Raw genomic sequence first — 17,356 nt, 5'->3', positions numbered from 1 at the left:
ATGCAGAGACACAAGCCATACCCACATTGCGCGCAGTCTTCTTGGACTTTGGATGTAGCGGTAAAGAATTCTAATCGAAGGGAGACTTTCTATTCTGATTGAAATGGCTGACTTGGTGTGTTCCCTAGAAGAAAAAAAAAGCCGGCCTCATCAATGGTATTATGGTGAGCTTGATGGTAGGATTGATGGGACTCGCACATCTGCAGAGGCGTGTCGGCCCAAATATTAAGAACTAGACTGGACTTTGCCCTACCTACCCACCAAAAGTTTTCTTTCCCAGGGACATGTCAGTTGACAGAATAGCTAAAAGGTAAGGTTGATAATGCCAGATCAAAGAGATCTGGCTAGAAAGCAGCACGAACACTACCCGAACTTTGATCAGAACGGGTAATTTGGAACAGTAGCAATAATTAATTTGTCATTGGAGAGCCGTCAAGGTTTGTCCTGGGCTTGCGGGCATTAATTTACAAAGAAAATCAAGCCTCTGATTTTGGAAGCAAAGAGAGAAAAGGAACAGTGGAATCCCCATCAGTGAAGGAAGCCCGGCTACAGACTCAGAGGTAGTCCTCTTATAAGAATCCAACAAAATATCGCCTCTCACGAGTATCCCCACAGTTCATATTCATGAGAAATAAAGGGGCCTGAATTTTCCAAGCTCAAGAGGGTTTCAGGTTTACTGCCAATACCTAGGCTCGTCGAAGACATGGTACCGGTGACCACGGACACCTTCACCGCGGAAGAGCGCTGGGAAGCGGCGACCAACGGGGACCTGGTCCTCAGACACACGAACTTCCTCCTCGGACTCAGGCTCGCCGATGACGAATTTGCCGACCTGTTGCAAAAGTCAGTTCATATCCCAGTGAGGTAAATTGAGTGACAGGCATCGAGTCTTTACTAACCTGGATCTCAGTATCGGTAATCGTGTCACGGCTAATACGAGCATAACCAGTACGCTTCAATTTCTTGTAAAGAATGTACTCGCACCAACGATCCCAGTCAGTAGGATCGATATCCTTCATACCGCTCAGCTCGCTGACATAGGTGTTGTAGTTACCCTCCAGTGGCTTGGTGACCAGGTAGCTGAGAAGAATGAGGGGACGAGGAGATGATCCCATGAGCTTTGACAAATACTCAGTCTGGAGACGGCGATCCTCGGGGTCTTCTTCCTGGCCCGAGTGGAAGACCACAACGTCGATCATCTCACCATACATGTCCAAGGTGGCATGAATTGCCGGCGCCAGCTCACCAACAGGAGAAGGAAGCAGGTGGTGAGTAGAATTGAGGATGGGGAACTTGGACAGCAACGCCGAGCCCCAAGTATGCTTGTTGGGTCCAGGGCCGAAGTCCACGTAGTAACCAAGGTCCTCAGCGATATATTGGGTCACATCCTTGTTACCCATGATGATGCGCTGGTTATCAGATTCGAGGAAGCCAATTACATCAAGCTCGAGCTCACCCAGAACATCTCGCATGCGGCGCTCAGCAGCCCACATGTTATTGTCGAGACCAAAGTGGACGGTCCAGATACCGGCGGTGACAACCTTGTCTTCCTTGTGGTGGGAAACATAGTCGTTGGTCGGGAAGCGCAAATATGCGACAGAGACAGACAGCAATTGAAGTGCTGCCAGAACGTAGATGTAGTAGGAGCGCTGACGTTTGCTGTTGGGGCTCAGAGGCTTTTTGCGAGATGAGCGGCCTGAGTTGGTTGTGGCGGCAGAGAAAACACCAGCGCCGATAGCGAGCATGGTTGTCATCATAAGCCAGTCGGTGTGCTCACGCACAAGAGGACCACCTGGAACAAAAGCGTACGCAACAACCCAGACGTGGAAAAGCAGGAGGAAGACGTATAAAAGCAAGCCCAGACCAAAAGTGCTGGCTGGACCATGACGCACGCAGGAGCTGATGAGAACTGGAGAGACAGCCATGATGTAGAAGGCGAGGGCAAGTCCGCCGTAGAATCCAGTCCAGTGGTGATAGTAAGTCAAAAGAGCTGCACCAACGGATCCAAGGCCATAAGCAGTCCAGGTACCAGCGATCGCAGGATTGAAAACACCGTAGACAAGACCGGCACCCATCACGAAAATAGTGACAGCCCCATGAGGCACGGCGATGGGTCCACGGACGGGATAGCCCTCCCACACCCAAGAGATCATGGTGCTGGAGTCGGTCAAGAGAGACACGATCATGAACATCAGACCTCCAAAGCCCAGGCCAGCCAGGACAGCAGAGCCCTTCTTGCCGCCAGAGGGTAGATAGTCACCGCTGCTAGTAGTTCCCGGACGTTGGGAGCGCAAGACAGCAAAAACGGCGAGGAAAAGACCAACCTTGTTCCAGCCACCATTCTCACCGTGCATGATTGGCCACAGGGGGTTATTTGTCGCACAGGCGAATTTGGCGATGACAGACATAATCAATCCAATGCCCCAGGCCAATATGCGTGACTCCAAGCGAGGGGCGTTGGCTCGCTCTGAAAAGAAAGTAGCAGTCCAAGCCGTGCAAGTCACAGCCAGTGAGAAAGTGGTCACGAAAAGACGGTTCGCTGGGTCCTGGAACTTATAGGCCAGGAGACCAGAGAGCGAAACCAGATGAAGGAGGCGCAAGTTCCTGACAGCAAGCTGCCGTAAAGAAGGGATAGCAAGGAAGAACGGAGAAATGACAGCCGTGATTGCGACCTCGTAGCCAGAGATTCCCATATGCCAGAGGGGGAAATCTGTAAAAAGTAAGCATTCTACTCGACATAAGAATACCAAACCAGAAATCACTCACACCACACGAGCACTGGCAACCCAGTCACAACAGTCCAGAAAACGAACTGACATATATCATCAGCACATGAGGCAGTGAAGCTCCGCAATCAGTGAACATACCCCATTGTAGACGTCTGCGGCAGCATCGACGATCTCGGTCCAGAAGAAACCCTCGCCGAATGTGTTACCCACAGCTTTGCCCTTCCTATACTACATGTTAGCCTCCATTGGGGCCAAAAAGGACCTACTCGGGGATGCACGCACTTTTTTTCAAGGACAGCGTCCGCAGTTGTTTTCAATTGTCTAAATCGAGTCGATGGCAACTTTAGAAATGGTCGTTTCCCATGGCCATATGAAACTTGTGGCACTTTACATTTGTGCTAAGTCTCATTTTGGAAGCCAAGGTACATACCCTCTGCTCACTCCCTTTGTGTCCCGGACGACAATCTCAAACCCTTCAAAGTCGAGCACGGTAATAGCGTCGAAACCGACATCGAACAAGATCAGGGACCACTCGAAGAAGGCGTATCGCGTGTATGCTAATTAGAAGTACCAGTTAGAAACTCACGAGCAAAGAAGTCGTGTTGGGGTCTTGTTCCAGTGATCCTGGTGTCACGTACCTCCCGCAACTTTGTGGACCTTATGTTGGATGAAGTAGTAAATCAAAGGCACCAGGGTTCCGAAGAAGAGGCCGGCCATGATCTTGCGGTATTTGACAGCCCGCCGATTGTTGGGGCTGAGCGCAAGACAGCCAAGCGTCCATGGCAGAGTAGCGACCAAATAAGAGATCATAAAAATATCGTGCCAGTCATGATCGTCGGTAGACGTGACATAGGTCCATCCGCCACATGTCAAGGTTCGGAAAACGCCCACACCTGCAACAATCTTGGGCAAGGCCGAATTCGGGCGTGCGGTAAGGATGTACCACAAGAAAACAAGAGCGAAGCGAGGTCCGGAAGTGATGGCGATGAAGACCTGGAAAAAAGATCGCTCGGGATATCGATCACCGATCGTGGCGGAGACAGATGGAAACCACTCATCGGGGTAGCCGTAGTGTTCATTTTGGACAATCTTGTGATAATGCAGCAAGCAGCCCACGACCAATGCACTCAGGAATGCGGCATACGCGAAGACAGTATGTGTCCATGAGATCCATTTGCCGTTGATCTAAAAGTCAAACACCTAGGTCAGCATCAGCCGGACAATCTGAACACTGTGTCAAGCCACGTACGGCAACCACCGCGTCACCATCCTTGAATCTAGGTGCCATTGCGGCGCGAAGAAATGTTCCCTGTCCCCCGAGAAACTCGACCAGATATAATGACGTTGAAACGAATGTGGAGAAATGAAAGCAAAGAGAATGACGAGGTACACAGAGTCAAGACCCCTGAAGAAAGAGAAACAATCGGATGCACCGGTGCCCCCGTCCAAGTTTACATTGACAGGTTGGCCTTGTTTTCTAACCGGATGTGGCTTAGCGCAGTTGTGGTGGTCGGTGCTTTGGTCCATGCGGGATGCCGACAACTTTTTTTTTCCTCTCCAGTAAGTCACGACGTCAACCATGTCCGCCGCTACAGATAAGGCTCGATTCTTCCTCGAGCAGTCGGTGCCCGAGCTCAGAGAATATGAGCGGAAGAAGATATTTACGAAAGTATGTCCTGATACCTCCTCATGAGCCTTTGTCTCGATTCTCCGTTGCTTCGGCCTTGTTTCCTGACAGCATTTTAGGATGAAATTACCTCCATCATCAAAAAGCGCTCCGACTTCGAACACAAACTCAATGCACGTGGTGCGGCTCCTATCGACTTTGTTCGATATTTCGAATACGAGTTGAACCTTGATATGCTTCGGAAGAAGCGAGTGAAACGGATGGGAATTCGGGCAGTTGGCCACAACGGTCAACGGCGGATCTACTTCATTCTCGATCGAGCGACGCGCAAATTCCACGGGGATCTCAACCTTTGGATTCAATACATTGAATACGCGCGAAAACAAAAGGCAAACAAGAAGCTCTCTATCATCTTCACAGATGCCCTGCGTTTCCACCCAACGAGCGCTGAGCTCTGGGTCTACGCCGCCAAGTATGCGCTGGATGACCATGCAGACATGTCACAGGCACGCGGTTACATGCAGCGCGGTCTCCGATTCTGTAAAAATTCGAGGAAATTATGGATCCAGTACGCCAAGTTGGAGCTGATCTACATTGCCAAATTGGTCGCACGTCAACGGATTCTGGGACTGGACGAGGAGCGGCCGGTGCAGGTTGAAGTTCCCGATGACGATATGGGAGGCGACATGATCGCGTTACCGGCCATTACTGCTGAGGATATAAATCCTACGAGAAATGATGGCGAAGTTGACCAGCAAGCGCTATCAAACTTGAACTCAACACCCGCGCTTACTGGGGCCATTCCCCTCACGATCTTTGACGCCGCTATGAAGCAGTTCCAGTATGACGATCGCTTCGGTGCTGAGTTTTACGACATGGTATTGGAGTTCAGTGAGACTCCATGTTTCCTGAAGATTGAAGAGCACGTGGTCAACACCATGCGGACCCACTCACCCACAAGTCCCCGTGCGCAAATCTGTTATATCAAGCTGCCTACGGCTGGTGTTGATGTCACATCTGCGACATTCCCGCGGGCTTTCGGTACTTCGCTTGCTCGCCTGAGGGAGTCAGCCCTGACTCAGGATCTGGCCCGAGAAGTGGTGGCTTGGCTGCGACCTCTCGCTGATGTCGAGACCCTTGACGCTGCGTTGAAAAAGGTCATCGAGGCCACCCTTCGCTCTGCAGAACGTGCACTGGCCAAGTGAAACCAAAGTCTTCATGTCTTATGCTTGTCAGGCGTTTTTTTGGGCATTTATCTTCTCTGCACATCATCATCATCCTCATTGTGGCGTTTATGGTCGGGCTTGGATTAAGAGTCTCTGAAAAAAAGACTAGTTCACATGAAGTATATAGTGTTGTTCATAATACAAGGCTTTCCTTTTGCCGCGTTCGCGGATCTTTGTTCAAGCCCCAGTCCGATGATCTTCCCCACCCTTAGTCGTCGTATTTACCGCCACGGCGGTTACTCTTCTTGCTGCTGTGGAACTTTTTGGACTGCAGCCGAGATTCGTTTTGAGCGCGCTGTCTGTACACGGTCGGTCAGAATTGTCCCATCACTGCTGTGTGTTTGGGACGGGAGAGGTGTTCCCGAGCTCGTTCCCTAAAATAGAGACTTGCGCTGGAATAGGAAACTCGAAGGAACAAGCGGGGGGGTTTTCTAGTGTTGAGGTGGGCCTACAATTTAGTCACGCGGTCCCTCTGTGCCTGAGAAGTCTCACCGGGGATCATCTCCTTTGCCGAGCTGATTAGAAGCTGATTCAGCTTCTCATAACATGCCTCCACGTTGGCCGACTGCTGTCTCGATTCATCCGACTGAATGACCAGCGTCTGCGACCGTTCGGTCGCAAAGCGCGAGGCCCGCAGTGGGGGATGGAGCAAGCGCGGCACCAGAGGAAGCAGCGCGGACAGAGGTACTTTTAAGGTAGCTTTTGAATTGACCCTAATGGCATTCCCGCGATGAACCACCCTCACGGTCAGCCCACGATACATGGCACAAACAGAGAGATTTGATAGGGGGACAGGGGACCTGTGGAAGTGGATCGGGCTTGCACCGACTTGTTCACGTTTTGACCGCCAGGGCCACTTGAACGGCTGAAGGAAATCTGGCCGAGCTGGCGGGGAATGGACTGCACGCCGGACTGGAAGGCTTGCAGCCACGTTCTGGCTAGCTCGACATCCTGAGGGTCGGGAGGGTCAGATGACCTTGAGGACGCAAATTTTGCCGCCTGGCTGTAGGGGCCAGGCGCAATGATACGTAAAGGAAAGAGAGACGGTGAGTGTCGCCTCGAGAGATGCGCAACGAATTGCGGTCGAAGCAGCATTTGAGAGGGCAAATCTGATGTTTGAATGCTCTCGTGCAACAGCACGTTCCAAGGTCTGACAGCTGAATGCCTGAGGCGAACACTTTGAATAGCGCGTGGGAGGAACAGTCGAATAGGAGTGTGGCTGGTGGTTGCAACTGTTCAAAGCGCCGTTGTTTGGGGGCATGTCCCGTGGAAAAGGGTGGGAAATTGGATAAGAGTCCAGGGCGAGGGGGTTTTCCGAGTTTGGTTGGCCTCACTATGCATCGGAATGGGGCTTGGAGATTGGGGTCGGTTCTAGCCCGAGATGGACCCCCTGAGGCTAGAACCTTCGTGCGGAACCTATCATTGATCCTTTCCGGGCGGAAGTCGGCCAGGTAGTGTCGCATCAAACCGAAAGGTTTGTACCAAAGGTATAATACACAAGTATACACGAAGGATCAACTACCACGCAGAGACGCGCACGTTCCACTGTGATCACCCCTCTTTGGCGCTCAAATGTACCCTTGGTAGATATTCGTCACGTGGTGGTGCTATTGCCCAATGCTTTGATCCCGTTAGCCCGCAGCCTTAGCGAGGTGTATAGGATGAGACCCTTTTTTGTTTTCTCTCGAGAATACCGTACTTTCAATCCAGCCTCGTGGGTGGTCAATTGACAAACACGGGCTGAACTTCCATACAGGGAACAGCAGGTGCTCTGACGGTATGTTGGAGCAGACAGTTCCCATGATGGTCTGACAGGTGGGCCGCCCTGGAGAAAGCGTGCGCATGAATCAAGGACTCAGATGGACAGACGGGTTTCGGATTGCAAAAAATGTATGTCATGAGCTTGTGAAACCCGAGCTCGCGGTTCCAGGTGGGGGGGGAACGAGAGCATAGCGGTTGGCATCAACCGGGTCCCTCCACTGGGCACGCCTGTCATTGGCGGAATGGGCAACAACGCGACCGTAGACTTCGTGGAAGAAGTGACTCGGACACTCGAAAGTTGGCACTGAACCCTTACGGATCTGCGCGAGGTTGGAAAGGGGTCATAACATTGGGCATGGGGGAGTCCAGTAATCTGAAACCACGCAACCGGACGTCAGATTTGCGATATCAGGACGGAGGATATGATGACAGACAAATCGACTGGGTAAATAGGCTAACACTTGAAGCCGATTCCATAAGATTCTTCGGACTGCTGTAAGAAGACGAGCTTGAATCTTCATTGGCATGCTCAATCGCATACCTGAGTACTGTTATGTGCCTCATGTAACCTACATGTAGCGCACAGGGCTGCGGTTTGAGTGCGATGGCTACATGCTAATAACAGCCATCTCCTGGACAGGAGTAGATCAACCTCTCAGCAGTCCTGTCTCAAAAGACATCACCCATCACCATGACAGTATTCATACATCAAGTAGGTGTGTATAAATGTAAATATAGACAGATCATGTCTACATGCACCTACATGCATCGGCGTTGGACATATATCTCAACGCTCGAGTTAACCCCATATTGATCTTGCCTGGCGTGAGGCGACTCTTTTGAATGGTTTCCATTTAGCTTAGAGTCGGCAGGATCCAAAGTGTTCACACTGTTCGGGCATGAGGCCTGGAATGATGACATGTTCTATCAACACACTCCAACCCATCATTGTGTCAAGCTTCGCCAACACTAATGTGATCACCTAATTTCCATGTGTCCATGCTTGTGAAATAGTAAAGTGACTCGGTGGCAATTGGAAGCGGGCGACTCTCTGCCTAGCCTGCGATAGGCAGATCACCTCTGCTGGCTCCCACCAACAGCTGCTATAGTCGATTACTTTATAGCATCCTATATTGCGGATGAATGACCTCTTTCCTCTGGGGTACTGGGTTTCTAGTTTACAATCTGTTCATGGTGAAAGTCCACAGTCTGGATCTGGTTCTATACGTACAGGTGCGTCCTGCTCGCGTACACATGTAGAAGCGGTGGCCCCTCACGGGCTGGGCTGTCTGGAAATCTGGATCCACACTGATTTCATCCTCCGCCGCTCTCCTTCAGTCTTATCTCCTGTTGCATTGATCACCCTCTCGACTTCCCTTCCTCTTCGCCCACTCTCACTCGCGTTGACAGCATCAGCACTCTCCCTCGCGCGTATACACGAAGCTTCTTTTCAACATCCCATGTGAAGATTTGGTGTGGTCCCTTTGGATTCTCCAGCATCCTTCGCGTCTCGTCACCCTGACATCCGATACCATCTTCCGGGTCCCATAACTGTAGTGAACTAGTCCAAAAATATTCCTTTTTTTCCCTTGATCGCCCCACTTGAGCTTGCGTTGGCAAAATTATTCACCAACTGACCCTCTCGGCCCGTGATTTACGATCCTTTGATCTCCGATCCTCCACGGCGTTTCCTCCTGTGTGCTTCTTCCACGACTCCTCATCACCTATTCGCCCGTCCCGCAGACAGATTCCCCCTCTGCGCCCATTCTCTCCAGCCCTGCTTGTAAATGAACCGTCGACCCCCACGCCTCGCTCTACATGACGCCCAGTCCTCCTGATGAAGCCATTCACTTTCGGGGAAAGACCCTGACTCCGGAAAGCCCGCGCCCGATGCATATTCCGGAACCTTCTAATATTCCCATCCTGGAGAACCAGATGGACCCGGTCTTTAACGACACGGCGACTTATCAACGCTCAGAAGGCCCACATTGCTACAGTCAAGAGTTGGAACAGAACGGATGGTCAAGCATCGTGCGGGATGGCCCAGATCAGATCCCGGGACCGCGCGAGGACACAAATAGCTCGCAGGGTGTGCAGCGGGTGGAAAAACCTCCAGTGAAGGACCAGGCTCCCTCGGCAGGACAGCTCTACCCGTATGAGACAGCAGAGTTCACGCAACCCACTGCCAATATGAGCCAAAATCTCAGCAATCCGTCGCATACGGATTCCAGCCATGCCTTCCTGGGATCGCATTATCCCAATGCAAGCCCGGTTGATATGCATGCTCAGGCGTACAGCTCGACTAGAAAAATGATTGACATGGACCCAAGGGCGCCATCTTCCGACCACCCCCAGCAGATAGAAGAGGAGCATGGCAACATAGGCCCAGCTTCTAGTGAAGTGAATCTTCAGATCCTGCTCGACAACCTCTCCCAATCCTCTGCCTCCGCAAACCAGCCCATCACCTTTCCTGCTCCGACCGAGCGCATGTCGGAACAAATGCCCCCAGCTCATGAGTCTGCTCGTTCCAGTATTCCTTCCACGTTGAATGCTGCGTCTGGGTCGGATCCTCCTGCTGCCCAGATCCATTCAGGATACACTCAGGCCGGTGAAACGGCGCCTCCCCCGCCATTCTCCAATTTGAACCCCGCTTCCAACGCCTATGCGACCCCAGTCAGCAATGAGTCCCATCAGCCCAATGCCGAATCGTCGCGGCTGACTGCACCAGGAACCGAATCTGGTGTTGTAGGCCTCTCTCCACCCCCGACAGCCAAGTTTCAGCAACAGAATTTCATTTCAGCCGACGAGCCTAAAGTCGGCCAGGACGCAGGGCCCTCGCCCAAAAGAGCACGCGTTGACCGACAAATCGCCCGAGGCAGCAAGGCGGAGGATGATCAGCCCTGGGGCCCTGAAGTGCAAAAGAAGTATGATGAGTTTCTACACCAGGAACGAATCTATGTGACCGAGGGACTATGGGACCGGTTTCCCAATGGGTCCAGGTTATTCGTCGGTAAGTTTCTGCCTTGACACTCGCCCAGGAACTGGGCTCTTCAACTGGGCTAACAGTACGTCTTTTTCCCCATTGTGTTTGCAGGCAATCTTCCCACCGAGCGAGTCACAAAGCGAGACATGTTCCACCTCTTTCACAAATATGGCAAACTCGCCCAGATATCTATCAAACAAGCCTATGGCTTCATTCAATATGTCGAAGCTACGGCCTGTCGTGCAGCTCTGCAGCACGAGCAAGGGGCTACCATAAGAGGCAGAAAGATTCGTGAGTTCTGCTCCGGTCATGGGGAATCTGAAGATTCATGTAGCTAATCTTTCCCCAGATCTTGAAATTTCCAAACCGCAAAGGTCCACGGCAAGAGCTGCCCCTACGGCAGAGACGTCTCGCGCACCCCCACCTCATCGCTCGCGGTCGCCTGACTACGTTCGTGCGGCACCGACTCGGAATTCCGGACGTGCATTAGTCGATCGGTACGAACGGCCGCACGACACAGCCCGGCCCCCATTCAGTGACTTTCGTGACGAGACTTCCCATCGACGACGCGATGACTATCGTCCTCCCCGGTCGCCCTCACCTCGCCCGGCTCGAGCGCGCGAGGGCTACCGATCACGAGATCGAACGCCTGAGCGATTCGAACGCCGCGAGCGGAGACGGTCGCGATCTCCGCGCTCTCCCCGGTCTCCTTATGCTCGAGATCGTCGCTACCGAAGCTCAAGCCCCAGGCCTCGGAATAACTATGAAGGAGAAGCAGAGCTGCCTGTTCCTCGCCGTACGCCTCGAGATGTGCCGGAGGTGCAGGTGCTTGTGCTCGAAGAGATTGATCGGTATGGTTTCATTCGCGTACCCGCGCCGGTGATCATGGCTTCTTGTTTTCTGACTGATCTTGTGCAAAGAAACTTCGTCCTCCAAGTAGAAAATGCGTTTCGTAACCGGGGCTTGCGGGTCGACGTCCTCGTCCTTGGACCTCGAATTCCTCTGGGTGCGGCTGTTCAACGCCAATTCGTTGAAGGCGTTCTCGCCGTGGTCAGGCTTTCTCGCTCGAATCAATTTTCCCGCAAAATACCGCTTCAGATATTCGATCGAAGTGCGGGGCCCGAGCACGTCCGCTTTACGGGTATGCTGTTCCTCTCTTCATCGAGCCCGGGTTGTCCTTCGCGCCATCGACGAACCGCTTGTGCTAATGTGGCTCATTCTAGATTATCCAGAACTTGATCCCAGTATCGCTGCCGAGGTCATGTACCACCAAGCACAGGCGATGCAGCGTGGCCCGAGCGCGCCGTTCGCGCCTCATCCGGCTTTTGGTGCTGCTCCGATGCCGTTAGGGTTGCCTCAACCTCCCATGTCGGCATTGCCGAATCCTCACATGGCAAATCTCATCAGCACGCTCGACGGGCCTGCCCTCCAGTCTCTCCTTTCGGCTCTTCAGCAACGACCCGGCCCGCAGTCCAACCCCGTCTCCGCTACTCAATCACCCTTCGCATCCCCCAACCCCCCATCGCCGGCTGATTTGGCGAGTCTTCTGGGCAGTGCGAACCGCGCACCGCCCATGACTTCACTCCATCCACCCCAAAATCTTCCTCCCCAACACATTCCCCACCCCCCATACGCTCTTCAGCAACCAAACGTTCCAATGGTTACTGATCCAAATCTGCTGTCACTTCTAGCAAAAGGTCTCGGAGTTCCACAGGCACAATCGCAGCCTCCACTTGGTTCCAATGTGCAAAATCTGATGAACCATTTCACAAAGTGGAAGCAATGATTTCATGACTTTTTCTTGTATTCTACCCATACAACATCCATCTTTTGGCGTCTCCATTTACCAGATCATTGCCGTTGACCGCTACGGGGAGCTTGGCGTTTCTATTGCATTTGATTTTGATTTTTTTTTTTGAAGACCGGGCCCCTTTTGAGTCTTTTGCCTTTTGAATTTGCTTTTACGCCTCTCTCCCCCTTGATATTTAATATCGAAGGCTGAATGATTGGCTCCCCCACTTTCTCGTGAACATGCCAGTGTTGGCGCTACTTTAATGGATTACAATTTTTCGCCTTCGGGCGACGGCTATTCCAAATCTAGCCTATGATGATTTCCGGAACTGAGAGCTGGATTTAAGCTCAGTTGATTTAGTCAGTGCTTGGCGGCCAACTTGGCCCGACTCGCAATGACCGTTGCATAGTGACGAAATGTAATGTATTTGCCTTTGATCGGTCGGTTACACCAGAGGCAGCTCATGAGGTTACTGTATTGATCTTTCCCTTTGCATGCTCTGACGGGAATTGGCTCGCAACTGTCAGCCCAGGCTACATTTAGGCTCGGGCTGCTTCTTCCACCCTCGTCTCCCAATGCAGTGTCTCAATCTCAACCCGCAACTGGATTTGCCCGTGCATGAGGTAATCTTTTGCTAGGCGATTTTTTTTCCAAGCCCATAGGACCAAGGTCTCTCGAAGCATTTATCGTTCTTTGACCATTTAAAATCCCAGCAGGAGTGGATATTGTACATATGTTACATTATATAAGGATCTTTTCACAGTCAACACCCATGAAACGGCTGACCTAGTTTTGTCAAGATGACTTCCACCCTTGAGACTTGAGCTCCTTCACCTTCTCAGCATCTTCCTTCTTGATCCGCTCGATCGTCTTGTCCCGGTTGTACTCCATCACTCGCTTTTCCTTGAAGTATTTGACCTATTATAACCCATTTCATTAGCTTGCCTCCTTCCCCATTGCAAACCTCTCTCGTGTCTGAATGCAAGAAAGCAAAGAGGATGTTTGCTCAATACAGAGATCGGACAGGCCCACGTACCCAAGTCGCCGAACAGGCCGCTTCAAATTCCGCAACCTCCTTTGCGCACTTCCGGCGCGCTTCTTTCTCGTCTTTGATTGAGTCGATGATTTCGTTGCGATCGAGACAGGCGAAAAAGGCATCCCGGCCTTCCCAGCATCTTGCGCGACTCGTGCGATCCGGGGCAATGCGGCCGCCATCCGAGGCTTTGTTGGAGTCGCCAGAGGACCATGGAAGCCAGCCCATATTGCAGAAAGTGAAGATTGATGTGGAGGGGGAAGATGGTACAGATGACCGGAGAGACGATGCGTCCTTTCTTCTTTTCCTTCCTGGAAGTGCTGTCAAAGGGAATACTGGTCTTGGATGGGTGTAGTGAATGGTGAACTTTGGAGGTGGTGACGGCGGCATTAAGACGATCGGAGCCAAGCTCGGTCACTGTTCCCGCGCCGGCTGCAGCCTTTGCCAAGACTGTTGATCAGTGACGAGCGACACTCCCAACACTCCGACGCCAGATCTTGACAACTATTCCCTCCAGCGCCATTCCCGACCCATTCGGTATAATTCAGGGTCACCGCTTTATATTCTCCTCGTGTCTCTCGGTCAGTTGACAACGATCGGCCAACCTCACATCTGCCGATCCACACCCTGCAAGCAGTACCATCGCATGCGCCTGCCGGCCCCGAAGTGCTCTTGAATTCGGTTCTTGCTTCCTCGGACGCAGCCATCGTCTGATTTTTTTTGTTTGTGTTTTTGAATCCACCTCGAGACATCACTGGGCAGACACGCCCCGGTCTCTCGGTTGATGCCAGCGCGCAGGCGTCCCCCCGCGGGGTCGCGATCTGATCTTCCGCCATTGAAAATCATACGCAAGATTCTCTTGCTCCAGGCTACCTACTATGTCTGCGCATTCGTCCTCATTCTGTTCACAACGATTATATACGGCACGCCCTTCTCGCTGAACCTTGTATTTGGGTGGGACTATCTTCGAGGCGATACCACCATTGGGTGGATGCTGGGACTGGTTTGGATATTGAATGGCATTATCAGGTGCGTTGGGTGATTGAATCACTTGAACAGGATCACTCCTCTTCAAAGGAAGCTATTGATGGAATACTCACCAATTCTTTTTTGCGACAGTGTCATTTTTCTCCTGCTGTTTGTCTCCCGATCGAAACTGGTTCCGGACTTCGCTTGCACAATCCATTTCCTTCACCTGATTGCTACGGTCGTGTACACTCGCTCGATCCCGTCCAACCTACTGTGGTGGGGGCTCCAATTCGCCAGTGCAGGGATCATGACTTTCCTGGGGATGTGGGCGTGTCAACACCGCGAACTTCAGCCCATCAGCTTCGGAGGGTTTGCCAGCCTGGGGGGTGGCAATCAGGCCACGACATCCGAGCCATCCTCGAGTGATGGTCACCTGGAAGCCGGGTTTGGCCGTGGTCGAGGCCGCGAACGCAGTCTTCAAAGCGGATTTGATGAGTACGAGATGCAGGGCATGAAGCCCGATGAGCGAACATTCTGAGGGGGTCCCCGATATGAAAGGGGGGGGGGAGTATTTTTTTTTTCTTTTTTTTCTCTCTTCTAACAATTTAATACCACCCTTTTTTGGCGCGGCGGCATTGCTCTGGTCTTTTGTTTCTCATGTCAAATCTCATGCACGACTTGGACGATTTTTTCTTTCCCCTTTTATTTCGATTGTATACCCTGTTGCGCTTGCATCTGTATAGACAGCGTCGAATTTTGATCATGAACTGAATGAAGCTAGCCTGTTGAAACCTTCACTAACAAACTATCAATGTAACTGCACAAGTCAATCATCGGCAACCGCGGACGTCGGCAAATAATCCCTCATTAAGAGGAGAGAGGCCTAGGGAGTGACTGCATTCCCCAGCAGTTTTCCAATCTCCTCCGCAATCGCAAGCGTCCGTTCTTCACTCAATCTCCGTCCAATAACCTGGACAGCCACGGGGGCACCGTGATACGCCTCGGGGTCATACTCAGCCTGTACCGTGGCATCCAACGAGTTGAGAGCTTGCGCCTGGTAATTCTCCTTGGCAGAGTCCAAACTCTTGTCGGCAAACGTGACCGGAACAACCACGCTCGTGAAGTCGAGCAAATTGATTACCGAGGCGTAGCCGTAGTAGCGGAATTGATTGTGACGAATTGCGGCGGTGGCTGTGATCGGGGCGATAATGGCATCGAGTTCTCGGCCCTGCTGCTCTTCGAGCTCTCGCCATTTGTCGAGGTATTCCATTTGGTAGTTCCATTTGTGGAGGTGGGTGTCCCATAATTGATTCATGTCGATTTTTTTGATATCTGGGTTCAGTAGATCTTTGATATTGGGGATTGCGGGTTCCCCGGATGCATTGATATCTTTGAAGACGTCCTGTGTTGAATGGGGTGAGTACTTTGCGGGGTGGGGGTTTGGGAATTTCGCCTTTCTTGGTTTGACTCACGGTATTTCCATCAGATGCGTAGATATTTCCGATGAGATTGTGGCCAAAGTCATGTTTATATGGTGTCCAGGGAATGACCTGGTGTCCGTGATCTTTCAAGGTGGAGACGACGGTCTCGATACCTCTTAATATAGGGGGGTGAGGCAAAACCTAATAAGAAATAGACGATGAGACCTGTGGCCCTCAACCCAGCGCACCCATATGACTTCAATCGAAGCCTTTCTTCACTCACCACGCCGTCACAAGAATAGTATCCCAGAGTCAATCCCTCTTTGATTTTCAGCTTGATAATGTCCTCTTCCGCGGATCTCCAAGGCATAGGCACGACCTTGGAATCATATTTCCAGGGTTCCATTCCCAACACACTTGTGAGGAACAATCTTAGATCTGGGTTCGTGAGGAGATGTTTAAATCAACGTCCAATCTTAATGGGGGAAAGGATATGGAAGATTCAGTCTGGAACCTTGAGTAGGGCACTCTTACCTGCCGCTGAATGAGCCATAGGTCCAACCACACTATGTACCGTCTCCTGTCCTTCCATACTGTTCGCCATTTTGGCATAGGGCATGCGCCCGTGGCTCGGCCTGATGCCATATAAAAAGTTAAAGGCCGATGGGACACGAATGGAACCCCCTTGCGCCAAAATAAGTCAGCTCTGTCTCTCTTTCTCACCATATATAGTCTGCCTTCTCCGCGATAGTCAACTGGAGTCGAGTATTCATACCAATATCCGTGCCAACGCCAATCACACCACCGCGGATTCCAACCATTGCACCCTCTCCTCCCGAACTTCCGCCACAGGACCAATTCTTGTTGCGAGGATTGAGCGTCCTGCCAATCACGTTGTTCACCGTCTCACAAACCATCAAGGTCTGTGGAACGCTGGTCTTGGTATAAAAGATAGCTCCGGCTCTCCGAAGCAGGGTCACGAGGACGGACTCGTTCTCGTCATATTTGCCAAGCCAAGAGACATAGCCCATGCAAGTCTCGAGGCCCTATCTCCAAAGATTGCGCGGTGAGTGGACACGTTCACATAGTAGAAACGAGAAGTAATCAACCTACCTTCACACGCAGTTGATCTTTGAGAGAGAGGGGCAGTCCATGAAGAGGACCAACCGGCTTCTTATATTTCTCATAGTACGCATCCAGCTCCTTCGCCTGAGCGATAGCCATCTCGGGGAAGAATTCCAGACAGCAATTCAGCTATACTCAAACATCAGGACATCTATAAAAGCCGGTCTTTTGAGCCCCCCTATCGCCGCACCCCCCACGGATATCTTACCAGCTGATGCGCCAGAGCCGCTCTCTTGCAAAACGCAGTTGTGACCGCCACGGCTGTGAGTTTGCCCTCGGCTAGCTGCTGGACCAGATCGGAAGCAGTCGATTCTGTGATCTTCAGCTCTTGATCGGATAGAAGGCCCGACTTTGCTGGGAAATCAAAAACCGAATCATCCGAGGGTGATGCTTGGAGTCGCCATTCGTGAGGGATAGAGTCGTTGATGCGTTTCCGCTTGTCAGCAGCCAGTTCTTCCCAAGAGGATGCCATGATGATTGCTTGAGGACGCTGCAATGAAGATACAGGGATGGACGCGATGACAAATGACGTGAAATGGGCGACAATTTATTCGAAAGACAAAGGGGTCTTCTCTACGTGCGGGCGTAGAAAAGCGATTAAATATAGCTGAGCGATTGGACGTTACTTTGAACCCCGCTTGTACACCCACAGACACGCCCTGGTACTTGATTGAGTCTCCATTGCTCCCT

The 17,356-nt window shown here is 51.8% G+C and overlaps 7 protein-coding genes across 7 annotated transcripts; 3 read left to right on the top strand and 4 right to left on the bottom strand.

Annotated features, from left to right (window-relative positions):
- Nucleotides 1–673: 673 nt before the first annotated feature.
- POX_b02940 (Protein cwh43) lies at nt 674–4,017 on the bottom strand (the record flags this gene model as incomplete). Its single annotated transcript, XM_050111847.1, has 7 exons — nt 674–832; nt 900–2,710; nt 2,767–2,812; nt 2,868–2,952; nt 3,160–3,286; nt 3,368–3,914; nt 3,979–4,017. The coding sequence occupies 7 exons, from the start codon at nt 4,015–4,017 to the stop codon at nt 674–676; spliced, it is 2,814 nt and encodes a 937-aa protein (XP_049972193.1).
- A 291-nt stretch (nt 4,018–4,308) lies between these two features.
- POX_b02939 (U3 small nucleolar RNA-associated protein 6) lies at nt 4,309–5,561 on the top strand (the record flags this gene model as incomplete). The annotated part of the gene is made up of 2 exons (XM_050111846.1): nt 4,309–4,398; nt 4,476–5,561. The coding sequence occupies 2 exons, from the start codon at nt 4,309–4,311 to the stop codon at nt 5,559–5,561; spliced, it is 1,176 nt and encodes a 391-aa protein (XP_049972192.1).
- Nucleotides 5,562–5,790: 229 nt separating this feature from the next.
- Nucleotides 5,791–6,677, bottom strand: POX_b02938 (uncharacterized protein; the record flags this gene model as incomplete). The annotated part of the gene is made up of 3 exons (XM_050111845.1): nt 5,791–5,881; nt 6,035–6,295; nt 6,355–6,677. The coding sequence occupies 3 exons, from the start codon at nt 6,675–6,677 to the stop codon at nt 5,791–5,793; spliced, it is 675 nt and encodes a 224-aa protein (XP_049972191.1).
- A 2,484-nt stretch (nt 6,678–9,161) lies between these two features.
- POX_b02937 (uncharacterized protein) lies at nt 9,162–12,112 on the top strand (the record flags this gene model as incomplete). Its single annotated transcript, XM_050111844.1, has 5 exons — nt 9,162–10,353; nt 10,438–10,617; nt 10,676–11,177; nt 11,247–11,467; nt 11,550–12,112. 5 exons carry the CDS (start codon nt 9,162–9,164, stop codon nt 12,110–12,112), a joined length of 2,658 nt encoding a protein of 885 aa, XP_049972190.1.
- An 801-nt stretch (nt 12,113–12,913) lies between these two features.
- On the bottom strand, nt 12,914–13,379 carry POX_b02936 (Cytochrome c oxidase assembly factor 6; the record flags this gene model as incomplete). Its single annotated transcript, XM_050111843.1, has 2 exons — nt 12,914–13,036; nt 13,155–13,379. 2 exons carry the CDS (start codon nt 13,377–13,379, stop codon nt 12,914–12,916), a joined length of 348 nt encoding a protein of 115 aa, XP_049972189.1.
- A 556-nt stretch (nt 13,380–13,935) lies between these two features.
- Nucleotides 13,936–14,658, top strand: POX_b02935 (uncharacterized protein; the record flags this gene model as incomplete). The annotated part of the gene is made up of 2 exons (XM_050111842.1): nt 13,936–14,180; nt 14,271–14,658. 2 exons carry the CDS (start codon nt 13,936–13,938, stop codon nt 14,656–14,658), a joined length of 633 nt encoding a protein of 210 aa, XP_049972188.1.
- A 345-nt stretch (nt 14,659–15,003) lies between these two features.
- Nucleotides 15,004–17,138, bottom strand: POX_b02934 (Acetamidase; the record flags this gene model as incomplete). The annotated part of the gene is made up of 7 exons (XM_050111841.1): nt 15,004–15,522; nt 15,593–15,742; nt 15,825–15,979; nt 16,076–16,176; nt 16,265–16,587; nt 16,655–16,795; nt 16,875–17,138. 7 exons carry the CDS (start codon nt 17,136–17,138, stop codon nt 15,004–15,006), a joined length of 1,653 nt encoding a protein of 550 aa, XP_049972187.1.
- Nucleotides 17,139–17,356: the final 218 nt, after the last annotated feature.

Source organism: Penicillium oxalicum, chromosome II (assembly GCF_001723175.1).
Source record: "Penicillium oxalicum strain HP7-1 chromosome II, whole genome shotgun sequence".
Taxonomy (NCBI): Eukaryota; Fungi; Ascomycota; class Eurotiomycetes; order Eurotiales; family Aspergillaceae; genus Penicillium; species Penicillium oxalicum.
This window is presented reverse-complemented; position numbering and strand designations above follow the sequence as displayed.